This window comes from Neltuma alba, unplaced genomic scaffold, assembly GCF_004799145.2.
Source record: "Neltuma alba isolate B1F8T4 unplaced genomic scaffold, ASM479914v2 tig00003374_pilon, whole genome shotgun sequence".
In the NCBI taxonomy this organism is placed as follows: domain Eukaryota; kingdom Viridiplantae; phylum Streptophyta; class Magnoliopsida; order Fabales; family Fabaceae; genus Neltuma; species Neltuma alba.
This window is the reverse complement of record NW_021633256.1, coordinates 15,131-28,343: the sequence shown is the minus strand read 5'-3', so window position 1 is coordinate 28,343 and position 13,213 is coordinate 15,131. Positions and strand designations below refer to the sequence as shown.

Genomic DNA, 13,213 nt, shown 5'->3' with positions numbered 1-13,213 from the left:
AAATGCCATCTCAAGTTCTTTGCATCTGTGGCATTAGCAAATAGACGCTTAAATCGTGGTATTATTGGAAGATACCACAGAACCTTTAAAGGAGAACCTTTGGTCATCTCATTATAATCACCATCATCTTTCTTCATTTTGTATCTTGAAGTCCCACATTTAGGGCACTTATTCAACTCTTCATAATCATTTTTGAATAATATGCAGTCATTAGGACACGCATGTATCTTCTCATATTCCAAACCCATCGGACACAAAATCTTTTTTGCCTCATACATTCGTTTCGGAAGTGAATTCCCTTTGGGAAGAATATCACTCAGCAATTCAAGCAATTCCGTAAAACTAGCATCGGTCCAACCATTTCTTGCCTTCAAATTCATCAGTTTCAATACGGTTGTCAATCTTGTGTAATCATCTTTGCACCCCGGGTATAAAGGTGTCTCTGCATCACTACACAAAGTTTCAAAGGTGGAAGAAAACTGTGTAGAGGATTCAGACCTTATATCACGAAATATATCCGAAATTCTATCACCAAAGTCTTCATTCACAACCTTCTCATTTGCAGACAATGTAGTCTTTCTAATTTCTCCATGCCATATCCAATTTGTATACCTCAAATTTATCCCATCACAGATAAGATGCTCTTTTATCTCAGAAATACTCCGTCGACTATTGTTTAAACATTTGACACAAGGACAATAGTACAATCCATCTCCTTTACTAGGGGCATTTCTCTGAGCAAACTCAAGAAAATTTTCAACCCCATCCTCATATTCCTTGCTAATTCTCCTAGCTTTCATCCAACTACGATCCATTGTTCTACAGATTATTTAAACAATACTTTACTATCAATCAAAATTCATAACGAAGGAAAAAACACAAAATAACTAACAGATTATTTATCACTAAATTCTTATATTTATTACAAAAAATTATCAAATATTCGAAATAAATATCAAAAAATTATAAAAAAATTTAAAAACTTCACAACTAATCAACTCCAAACATTTTAACATATTTCTAATACAGTATGTAAAAAGGAATTAAGGTTTTCTCACATCTAATGCCTACCAATTAACACCAATCAACGGTTCAACCACATAAAAATGCAAAATGAACAATAGAAGCTAACCACAATGTAAAACTAACAACCCATTTCATATATAACAGATTTTCATGGCTAAAACATTCAACAAACCAAGAAAAATTGAAAAGAATGAAAGAAGAGGATACTCACAGAGCAGAGAAGCTTCAAACGCGAAGTGAGGCGGCGGCGGACGGCGGCGGACGGCGGCAACGGACCGGTCTTCGGTTAGATAGTGGAGGGTAGGACCGGTTTTCAGTGGTGGACCACGGCTGAGCAAGAACCGACGGAAATGGGAGGCGCGGTCGACCACGGCGGAGTGCGGCGCACGGCGGCAAGGCTCCAAGGGCTCAATGGAGGAGTTTAAACGGTGGGCTAGAGGCGGGAATGGCCGATAATGGCAGTTTTACGGTGGTGGGGCAGAGGGGGACCACGGCGCACTGAAGAAATGAGAAGGAAAGTGAGGAGTCGAGCGGCCGAAAGTGGGTAAGAACACACTTTCCACGGCAGTTTTCAATAAAACCGCCGTGGAAAGTGTTTTTAACGGCGGTTCTTTAAAGAACCGCCGTTAAAAATAGTTTCCACGGTGGTTCTTTAAAGAACCGCCGTGGAAAGTCATAACCCCTTCAACTTATTTACAAAAATGCCACCGCGTTTTTTTCCACTTCGTTTTTCTGCTGAACCGCCGTTAGTTTACGACGTTAAAGGTCTTTTTTCTAGTAGTGGCCTAATTTGTCGTCTGGTGTTAGATTAATGGACTGAGCCATGTAGCCCGGCTTCGAGTGCTTTCCACAGGTTTAAGTTAAAATCCTATTTCATAGGGTGATCCAAACCTTGGCCTAAATAGTTTTTCTTTCTTCCGGGGGGGAAAAAAAACGTGACATCAAGGAGAAGATGCAGCAGGATGGTGACTTTAAAATTCATTGAATGACTAAATAAGTGTACTAAGGATGCGATGACGACGAGTGTATGGATTTCTTCGTGTTATGACCAAAATTTTTTTTTTATTTCAAGTAAAAATCAATCATTTATTCACGTGGACGATTCAGAATTTATCAACTTATTCTTACTTTAATAAAAAAAAACTAGAATATCCAAATTAGTTCATGCTCATGATTCGTTTAAAGTGAATTATTGTACATACAAGAATGTGTAAATTATTGTACTTACAAAAATGAATGAGAACCAATAATTTAGTTGGAATAGTAAGCGATTTCATCTTACAAAAACGAGAACATAGATTTGAATCTTAAAAAATGTACTTGTTAAACACTCCTAACCTAACAAAAACTAGTCTCGAGTCTAGCATAATTCTAATTAAAAGCAGAGATAGTGTAAAAGTGGTTTTCCAGCTTTTATTTTTTTGGGGCAGACGCGGCTTTCTCTAAAAGGAGAGTCTTGCTTGGTGGCATATATGCCACCAAAAATATCAGTTTTAGGGGCTCCAACCTCCAGGTGGGGTACTGCCATAGTGCCATCAAAAGTCTTAATTGCTTAGTGGAGTACTCTTCACGGTGACACTGGAGAGAGAAGTACATTGCAAGATACCCTGCGGAATCCTGTGCCTCTTGTCTCTTGACTTTGGAGACCCAAAAAAAAAGAAAAAGAAAGAAAAGAAAGTAAAATAGCAATGCCGCCATTATTCGTTATGCATGGTTCTTAGCGCTTGACTTGTGAATGAGTGGTCTAGTGGTTGGGAAGCACACTAGATCGCTGTAACAAGAGAACAAGGCCATCGTGTTGCTTCTAAAGATACCATATTCAAGTCTCTAGGGTTCTCTTTTAGATTCAGGTGCCACAGAGTCCTTTTCTTAACAAGAAACAAGGAAACATAGTTTTACTTTTAGTCTTTTACTGTCATTTTGGCCAATGTCGTAACGTTGAGTGAAATATACAGTTACAATACGCATGAATACATTCACCATTGTCTTTAACAAGAACCAATTGAATTCAAAAGATCAATTTTGGCGGAGAAGAAATGTAATTACCAAATAACTCGATAAAAAGTTAATGACAAGTTTCAGCATAACAAATGATAACAAAATCCTTGCTGCTCACCTTGTCAATGTGTAAAAAGTATAATTTTTTTTTTCTAAAAATGCCCTCATTAATAAGAAGAGAAAGTATGAGAGAAAACAATTAAATTATTAAAAGAAAGAGAAGTGGAAAGGAGAGAGAATATGAGTTGGAGATAATAAATATGGGTAAAATAAGAAAGCAACACAAAAAAGTAGAGACAACTTTTAAGTGTCTCTTATATATAGGAACATCTCATAAGCATCAAATGTCTCTTATAATAAGGAACGGAGGGAGTATTTCTTCTGGTCATTAATATGAGAGCTCATTAATTAATTTAAATAGATTAAGTTAGTTATTTATAATAAATAGATGTTATCTTTCCTAAAATATTCTTGCTAGTCAAATATATTGGCTAAAATATTCTTGTTAATTAAGTATAAGAACTATCTTAAAAAAATAGATAAATATAAAAGATAAAAAAATTAAGATTTTATACTTAAGATCAAAATAAAAGTCAAAATGTTTGTTGGTGAAATTTTTTTTTTTTTTTACAAAATGAAATGCCAAGTGTATATATAACGTATATAATTTCAAAAGAAATTGGAAATATTTTATTCCGGGCAAGAAAATTTTGCGTTAAAAAGGACGCAATTCCATACAAATCACATTGGAGCAGCTCTGCTAAACAAACGCACATGGCTAAGAAGGGAGAGATTCCTTATCCAATGTTTGAGACAAGGAGAGCCACAGGTGGGTGGCTCATCACATACAGGCTCTTCTCTATCTCACTATTCATCGGAATATTCTCAATCTGGCTTTACAGATTCTCACACTTGTTCAATATCCATGGTGGGGTCGAAGAAGAAGAAGACGATGATGGTGAGAAATCTTGGGTCGTCTGGGTTGGTTCGCTTGCTGCTGAACTATTTTTTGGACTGTACTGGCTTCTCACCCAAGCTCTCAGATGGAATCCTGTGTTCAGACAAACCTTCAAGCACAGACTCTCTCAAAGGTACGTAATTACACACACACACACACACACACGCATACTCTCACTTCTCTTCTCTCTTTTTGTTTATCTGATTATTATTTGTCATTAAAAGCACGTGTTTCTAAACTTTTGGCTAACCAAGTTCAGTTATATACACATGCAAATTTTAGTTCTTTAAGTCTCTTTCAAAATCTGTTCATGAGATTTTGAGATACACGAAGTATAGAAAAAGGCTAAATTTACTGGCTTGTAGATGTTTTGAATAGCAGAGGTGATAATTTATTTACACATGTGATGGTTAATATAATTTTTTGTTCATCAAGTTTACTCTTATTTTGATTTTGGTCTTTCAAATTTCAAATCATATTTAATTTCTTAAGTTTTTTTTCATTAAAAATATTGGTTCGTATAATTCAATAAAGATCTGGACTATGTTACCCCTTGAAGGACCAAAACTTATAGTTTAAAATTTAAGAAACCAAAACTAAAATAAGAACAAACTTGAAAGACTAAAGATTATATTAACCCTATATATATAAAATAAGTTTCCAGATCTTCAAATAACTTGTGTGTTTTGAACAGATATGAGCATAGTTTACCGGGAGTAGACGTGTTTGTGTGCACGGCAGACCCAGATAAAGAGCCACCAATGATGGTGATGAACACAGTGTTATCAGTAATGGCCTATGATTATCCTTCTGACAAGTTGAGTGTGTATCTCTCAGACGATGCTGCCTCAGAGATTACCTTCTATGCTTTATTAGAAACTCGTTCTTTTGCTAAGAAATGGCTTCCCTTCTGCAAGAGATTCCATATGGAACCCAGGTCTCCTTCTGCTCATTTGGATGGCTTGTGCTTACCTACTTCTTCAGATCATGATGACGACTCTATTTGGATCCAGGAATTGGCAGCCATTAAGGTAATTAATATGTAGTACAAATCTTTATTTGTTTATGCTTTCTTGTACGATGGGTTTCTCTGATTCCTTCCTCTATGTTATGTTCAATAATGTAGAAACTATATGATGATATGGAAAGACGAATCGAAGATGCAACCAAGTCGGGACAAGTGCCCAGAGACGTACGTTCAATGCACAAGGGATTTTCTCAGTGGGATGCATATTCTTCTCGACGTGACCACGATACAATTCTCAAAGTATATATATAATATCATCAGTATTAATAATTAGCTTGAGCAGTAATGGTTTTAATTCTATTCAACCACTTTGCCTCTTTATCTAATATATATGCTTAATTTGATATAATTCTTATTAGATATTGCTTCATACAAAAGATTCACTCAACTCGAAAGATGCAGATGGGTCTGTTATGCCAACTCTGGTGTACTTGGCTCGTGAGAAGAGATCCCAATATCACCATCATTTTAAAGCTGGAGCCATGAATTCATTGGTATATATATAATGCATCAAGTTTCATCACACAATACATATATACATGCATTCATTTATACACAAGTCATCACGATGGTAATTTGATTTATTGGTTAAAAATGCAGATAAGGGTTTCTTCAAAGATTAGCAACGGGAAAATTATTCTGAACGTGGACTGTGACATGGCGTCTAATAGCTCAGAATCTGTGAGGGATGCACTGTGCTTCTTCATGGATGAAGAGAAAGGCCATGAAATAGCTTTTGTGCAATTCCCACAGAACTTCGTTGGTGTCACCAAGAATGACTTGTATGCGAATCATGTGCAAGTATTCAACAAAGTCAGTTAACAGAATTTATCAAACAATATCCAAGTTGCAGTCTTTGTCCTTTTTTCTTTTTTCTTTTGTTTTTTTTTATGTAAGGTTGGAACTGCAAATATTAAGGTTTAGATCTGCGTGGCATATATATGTTATAACCACAAGCATGATTGATGATTGGGTTAATTTTTGTATTATTCCTAATTACATTTCGTAAATTGGAAGAAGATTAATTAGTTTAATTTGTGCATGTGATCGAAGTTGGAAGCACATGGCTCTGATGGTTGTGGGGGCTCATTGTATATCGGAACAGGCAGCTTTCACAGGAGAGATATTCTCTGTGGAAGGAAGTTCAGTGATCAACACAATGCCATCAATGATTGGAACAACGATGATGATGACCAACTCATCATGGAAGAAAGCTTGCAAAAACAAGAACAAGAATCAAAGCCTCTTGCTAGTTGCACCTACGAACAAAACACACTGTGGGGATCAGAGGTCTCTCTCTCTCTCTCTCTCTGTATATTTGTATGTAATTTCTATTACACGCAGTTTACAATTACTAATAAAGAATAAAATTTTGAGTGTAGAGGGGTTTAATATATGGATGTGCAGTGGAAGACGTGATGACAGGATTATCTATACACAGCAAAGGGTGGAGATCAGTGTATTGCAATCCAGAAAGGAAAGCATTCTTAGGAGCGCCATTAACGACATTGGGACAAGTACTGGTTCAGCAGAAGCGATGGGCTGAGGGTGACTTTCAGATTTTGGTTTCAAAGTACAGTCCACCATGGCATGCTTATGGAAAACTCAGTGTAGGTCTCCAAATGGTATACTGTAACTATTGCTTCTGGGCACCTAAGTCCTTGCCAATTCTCTATTACTGCATCGTCCCTTCGCTTTGTCTACTTAAGGGCATTCCCTTGTTTCCAAAGGTACGTATCATCTATCTCTACTTAGCCTACTTATTAACGCTTGGCACAGAATAAGATCAGAATAAATTGTGTTGGTGTGCATTTTTTAATCAGATATCAAGCCCATGGTTCATACCTTTCGCATATGTAATACTTGCGGGAAACACTAGCAGCTTGGTGGAGTTTTTGAGCTGTGGAGGCACGGTTCAAGGATGGTGGAATGAACAAAGAATGTGGCTTTACAAGAGAACAAGCTCTTTCTTCTTTGCTTTCGTGGAGAGTATCTTGAAGCTTCTAGGGTTTCCTCTAGCTTCAGGCTTCGCAATCACTACTAAAGTTGCAGAACAAGACGCTTCCCAACGCTACGAGAAGGAGATTATGGAGTTTGGAGGCTCTTCTCCGATGTTCACTCTCTTAGCAACACTGGCTATGCTCAATCTATTTTGCTTCCTTGGCGTATCAATGGATGCTCTTATAAGTGAAGATGGTTTTATTAGGGTTTTGGAGAAGATGATCTTGCAGATTATGTTGTGTGGGGTTCTTGTTCTCATCAATGTGCCAATATACGAAGGCCTTTTCTTTAGGAAGGACAAAGGAGGATTGCCAACCTCTGTTGCCATTAAATCTACAATATTTGCTTCAAGTGCTTGTGTACTCTTCAAAGGCATGAACTTCATCACTTAGGTCTTAATTAGGCTCTTATATCTTTACCGAAGTTTTAATTAGTTTATATTATGTTTCATGAATAATATGTTTTTCCCATAACATTTGCTAACAAAAAAGCTCAATAAATGTAGTACGGCAGAGGCCTAATTTGTCGTCTGGTGTTAGATTAATGGACTGAGCCATGTAGGCCTGCTTTGAGTGTTTTCCACAGGTTTAAGTTAAAATCCTATTTCATGGGTGATCCAAACCTTGGCCTAAATAGTTTTTCTTTCTCCCAAAAAAAAAAAGTGACATCAAGCAGAAGATGCAGCAGGATGGTGACTTTAAGGGTATGTTTGGCTCAATGAGAGGAAGGGGAGGGGAGGGATTTTAATGGAAGGAAGGGGAGGGGAGAGGAGTGGAAGGATTTTAATATTATCTTGTTTGGATTTATAAAAAAAGAGGGCAGGGGAGGGAAAAATATTTTAATATGGATAATTTTGCTCTTATTTTATTTAAGGTGTGGGCATAATGGTTACAATATGACAAAATATAGACATAATGGTCACAACATGACAAAATATGGGCATAATGGTCATAATATGACAAAATATTGCCCTTTCCCTCCAAATCCTCTCAATTTTGGAGGGAAGGTTGAGGAGGGGAGGGGAGGGGAAATTTTAAAAAATTTTCCCTCCCCTCCTAAAATTTGTGTGTTGCCAAACAAGGAAAAATGATTAAAATCCCTTCCCTTCCCTCTCCTCCCTTCCAAATCCCTCATACCAAACACACCCTAAAATTCACTGAATGACTAAATAAGTGTACTAAGGATGCGATGACGACAAGTGTATGGATTTCTTCGTGTTATGACTAAAAAAAAATGAAATTTATTTCAAGTAAAAATCAATCATTTATTCACGTGGACGATTCAGAATTTATCAACTTATTCTTACTTTAATAAAAAAAACTAGAATATCCAAATTAGTTCACGCTCATAATTGGTTTAAAGTGAATTATTGTACATACAGGAATGCGTAAATTATTGTACTTACAAAAATGAATGAGAACCAATAATTTAGTTAAAATGGTAGGCGATCTTATCTTACAAAAAGAAAAACATAGATTTGAATCCTGAAAAATGTAATTGTTAAACGCTCCTAGCCTAACAAAAATTAATCTCGAGTCTAGCATAATCCTAATTAAAAGCAGAGATAGCATAAAAGTGGTTTTCCAGCTTTTATTTTTTTTGGGGTAGAAGTGGCTTTCTCTAAAAGGAGAGTCTTGCTTGGTGGCATATATGCCACCAAAAATATCAGTTTTAGGGGCTCCAACCTCCAGGTGGGGTACTGCCATAGTGCCATCAAAAGTCTTAATTGCTTAGTGGAGTACTCTTCACAGTGACACTGGAGAGAGAAGTACAATGCAAGGTACCCTGCGGAATACTGTGCCTCTTGTCTCTTGACTTTGGAGACCCAAAAAAAAAGAAAAAGAAAGAAAAGAAAGTAAAATAGCAATGCCGCCATTATTCTTTATGCATGGTTCTTAGCGCTTGACTTGTGAATGAGTGGTCTAGTGGTTGGGAAGCACAATAGATCGCTGTAACAAGAGAACAAGGCCACCGTGTTGCTTCTAAAGATACCATATTCAAGTCTCCAGGGTTCTCTTTTAGATTCAGGTGTCACAGAGTCCTTTTCTCAACAAGAAACAAGGAAACATAGTTTTACTTTTAGTCTTTTACTGTCATTTTGGTCAATGTCGTAACTTTGAGTGAAATACACAGTTACAATACGCATGAATACATTCACCATTGTCTTTAACAAGAACCAATTGAATTCAAAAGATCAATTTTGGCGGAGAAGAAATGTAATTACCAATAACTCGATAAAAAGTTAATGACAAGTTTCAGTATAACAAATGATAACAAAATCCTTGCTGCTCACCCTGTCACTAAGACTTTTAAATAATTACACTATTTTACTTGAAACACATGTCTAATGAAGTCGGAGTTACGAAAGGCTATATAGTTTTACAGATACTTCCAAGGCCCAAAAGATACCAAGGGTTCAGCACCTGCAGGCCCATCCTATTCGTCCAAGACATGAAGGCAAAACCAATAACACAGGTTGTTAGCAGAATGAAAGATACGCACATCACAGGCAGTTTTATTGGCCCCAAGCCAATTATTTCTAACCACTTGATTTAATCATTTTGTTATAATTTGAAATATCTCCAATTAATTTGCTAACCAACCAAAAATAATCTATTTCCCTAGTTTGAAATCGAATCGAAGTATGAGCTGGGAAAAGACAGCCAGCTAATGACAACCGACCAACAATGATAGAAACAGGCTAAGAGAGGTATCAAATTCTAAGCTTTATCCAGGCAATAAAACCAAGGGAATAAAATCAGTTCATAAAATAAAGCAGGACCTCGGTCCATGGTCCAACAATACGAGGTGCCCGACAGGGTTCTCTATAGTTCATAACAAAGGACGAGGCGAAACAGTAAGCAATCTGCGATTCTAACAATAAACCACAACATTAATACACATAGATACAAATAATAATAGTCTGTCTTCTTTGCACACCCCCAAACTGCAACTCAGTACTATGGCAAATAATCTTCAAACCCCCTGCAGAATTCATCTAAAGCTCCTATGTCTTCGAGATAATTTAGGGGTGGAACTAGTTACACAAATGTTTTCTTCTGTTCACCGCTTTTACACCAGGGCAACCATTGTTGCTATGACTCTGCAGGAGGTTGCATGCAGCAGAACCATTTTTTCTGAAAACCCAGAGAAACCATTCAAGAAGGGGTATAGGTGAGTAAATGCAGCCTGATTGATGATTATTTCTTTCCATTTCAACAGCTAAACTCTAACAAAACCAACTGCAGTAAAACGACCGACCCCACCCCTTCCCCAAGAACAGGATGAACAAAAGAAGAAAAGCTACCAGGATAACAGATGGAAGCATGCACAACTATCAATAAGAAGAACAAGTTTGACAGTGAGGTCAAACAAAGGACCCCTACGTTAGATCAGCCATACAGAGACAAAAATATTAGATTCATCAGACACAGCCTACTTCTCTTTTCCTCTGGGTGTTGACAATTGCCCCCTCACCTCCATCCTAACCAGAGTTTATTATAAGGGAAATTATATCTCAAATTCAAATGCAACAGTATTGTGGATGCGACCCTCAATAAAGTTGCAAGGCATAGAGATCTACTGTAGTTATGAACTGTACTAACAAAGAAAACAGTAGAGGTTATAACCTATATAGATCACTGTTTTAACAACAGGTCTTGGATCCAGTTGGCAAAGGCTTGGGTCCTGACTATCTTCTCTGTCAAAATATACAATAGATCACTTCGACCACTATATTGTTTCTTAAATACATACATGCATGCATACATGCAAACGAACAAATAAATAGCAGAATCAGTGTAAACGTAAGCTTAAAACCTTTCATCTAATCAAACCAGCATCTTCAAGAGGACAAAATACATCTCATTGAATAACTTGAATAAGTTCAGAAACAGACAATTCTACGAAAAAGTAAGATTCAACCAAGAACAGCTTACACTCTGCGTTTTGGCAGGTTCTACTGCGGGCCTGCTTTGAGGATCAGCCTTTCCAGGCGACTCAGGTTTGCCACCTGTCTTTTTCTCATCCCTAGCCTTGTTAAATATCACGGTGAATCCTTCAGCTGAGGCAGGATCATTGACATCCCATTCACCAAATTTTGGCAGTGGCCGACCCTTTTCCTGAGGGATAATCAGATAAGTAACCATTAAATTACAGACTCCAAAAGTAGAACATACATCCATGTTATGCTTAAGCATTTGAAAATCCAGAGAACTTTTAAAAAGTAACTTTTATTGGCAAGGAAACCTGCCATCATATAAGGTTCTTGAAAGTGCTAAAAATAACTAAATATGAGCCAAACGGTAAAGAACAAGTAATTTCAAATGCTACAAACCAAATAAAAAGGGCACTTTTATGACTATTTGCTGGATACAATCAACTTCTAAGCAACTCATTAAAGGAGAAATTCACAGAAAACCAATGTTTCTGTAATGAAAGTACATTACAATAGTAATTATCTATGGAACAGAAGATTATCCATGGAACTTTGAAGATTTTCCAATATACTAAGGATATGGAATCTACAATCATTTAGTTCCCAACCATAATCTTGAGTGATGATTCTTCCATCTAAACTCTGAGACAAGTTTTTGCATAATACAACGAATACCAATCAATTCTATTCATAAAAAGACAACAACTGCATGTACATCCAACACATTCTTTTATGAATGGTGAATTAAGCTAAGGACAATTAAATGTTTGGTCTAGAAATGCAAACATCCCACAAAGTTTACTTGACAGCATAACCACACCTACTTAAGGTATTATCCTACTAAATTCCAGTCCCAATACTGAAGACCACTGACACAGAAAAATAAAGCTAATAGATGAAATTGTGATTAAAGCAACCATCCTTGCCAGTTTAAATCAAATCTGGTCTCTATCCTGGTACAGAGGATTCTAAAATTTTGGTAAACGAAAAAACAATCAGGACAAGTGCTTCATCTAACTCAGATTTTACTTTCAGGCCAAAATTGACACATCAGAATCACAATTTTTTCCCTTTTTAAGACAACAAAGCTGCAAACGCAGCAGTAGGAAAAATACTGTGTTGAACCAATATCAAACAGATGAGAACTCCAAAGTTCACCCAAAAATAATGAAGAAGAACCAATTGTTGCAAACAATATCTCAGAACATGTGGTTATACTACAAAAATATCTTGAAGTTAAATTGAATTTTTACATTTACTTCCATCAACCTCAAATCCCCATATAACAGGATTACAGAAACGAACCGTATATAACCTATTGATTTGAATTCATATGCTGAAGAGCAGCATACCAAGAATAATTTGTTCCGTCACTACACAATTTCAATTCAGGAACATATACTCAAAACGTGGCAGCCTTGCTAATTCGTAGGAGCCGTAATCTTCCATATTCTTATAATGGAGCATCAGATCAAAACTCTTATCAAAGTCGAGTGTTGTGGACAAAATGATACAACTTTTCAAAAGTATCATAACCAATAAACAAAATGTTGAAAAAACTTAGGGGAATTCGATAGCATGAACTTCCTTCATTAATCACAGGATCATATTACAAGACGGACATCACAGGAAATTTAGTTCAGAAATAACACCAGCTTCGACAATCCAAGAAATTTCATATACATCACACCCCCACCAAGTGAAAAACAAAAGAAGGAACTTTAGAGCTAATCATCGACGTCTTCAAACTAAAATAATGGAAAAAAGGATCATATTCCGAAAATCCATAAATTAAAAAAAATGAATACATCGAACCTGCAAATAAATCGAAACATCATTTGAACCAAAAGGGAATAACAGATACAAAACGGAACCATCTAGGCAAACGGGGAACAAACTGAACATGAATCTTCGATCAGAAATCGTATGCAACGGAGCAATACAAATGGCAATAATCAGAAAGGAAATCATCCCAATACATCAATATATATTCAAAAGAAGAGCGGAAGAAAATAGAAATGATTAAAAAGATTCCACATACCGACATCAATCCTGGAGAGAAAAAACTTTTCCGGTGAAGGCAAAAAAAGAGTTCGAAATGGCAATATATAAAAGGAATAAGGAAGAAAATTCAGAGAGAGAAAGAAAGAAAGATGAAGCACTGTGACATGGAGCAAAATGATTTGTATAAGTTTGGGCCAAAAATGGGCCTGTCCCGACGGAGTTTTGGAGTATTGGACGGTTTTAAGGAAACGGCGTTACAGTG

At 36.5% G+C, this 13,213-nt stretch overlaps 2 protein-coding genes across 2 annotated transcripts; one reads left to right on the top strand and one right to left on the bottom strand.

Moving 5' to 3' along the window:
* Window positions 1-3,798: 3,798 nt before the first annotated feature.
* LOC114741360 (cellulose synthase-like protein E1) lies at window positions 3,799-7,548 on the top strand. The gene is made up of 8 exons (XM_028929614.1): window positions 3,799-4,115; window positions 4,677-5,013; window positions 5,109-5,249; window positions 5,369-5,503; window positions 5,610-5,822; window positions 6,063-6,299; window positions 6,392-6,739; window positions 6,833-7,548. Exons 1-8 carry the CDS (start codon window positions 3,799-3,801, stop codon window positions 7,400-7,402), a joined length of 2,298 nt encoding a protein of 765 aa, XP_028785447.1. The 3' UTR covers window positions 7,403-7,548.
* Window positions 7,549-9,721: 2,173 nt separating this feature from the next.
* On the bottom strand, window positions 9,722-13,088 carry LOC114741362 (protein NOI4). Its single transcript, XM_028929619.1, has 3 exons — window positions 12,989-13,088; window positions 10,949-11,131; window positions 9,722-10,147 (listed from the first exon to the last, which is right to left on the bottom strand). Exons 1-3 carry the CDS (start codon window positions 12,992-12,994, stop codon window positions 10,106-10,108), a joined length of 231 nt encoding a protein of 76 aa, XP_028785452.1. The 5' UTR covers window positions 12,995-13,088; the 3' UTR covers window positions 9,722-10,105.
* Between the last annotated feature and the right edge of the window lie 125 nt (window positions 13,089-13,213).

Excerpts from the sequence above, each read along its gene's own strand:
- LOC114741360 (XM_028929614.1), top strand. The coding sequence starts at position 3,799 with ATGGCTAAGAAGGGAGAGATTCCTTATCCAATGTTTGAGACAAGGAGA. Across the intron at positions 4,116-4,676 it reads AAGCACAGACTCTCTCAAAG|ATATGAGCATAGTTTACCGG; the intron begins GTACGTAATTAC and ends TGTTTTGAACAG. Across the intron at positions 5,823-6,062 it reads ATGTGCAAGTATTCAACAAA|TTGGAAGCACATGGCTCTGA; the intron begins GTCAGTTAACAG and ends ATGTGATCGAAG.
- LOC114741362 (XM_028929619.1), bottom strand. Across the intron at positions 10,148-10,948 it reads AACCTGCCAAAACGCAGAGT|AAAAAATGGTTCTGCTGCAT; the intron begins GTAAGCTGTTCT and ends CTGGGTTTTCAG.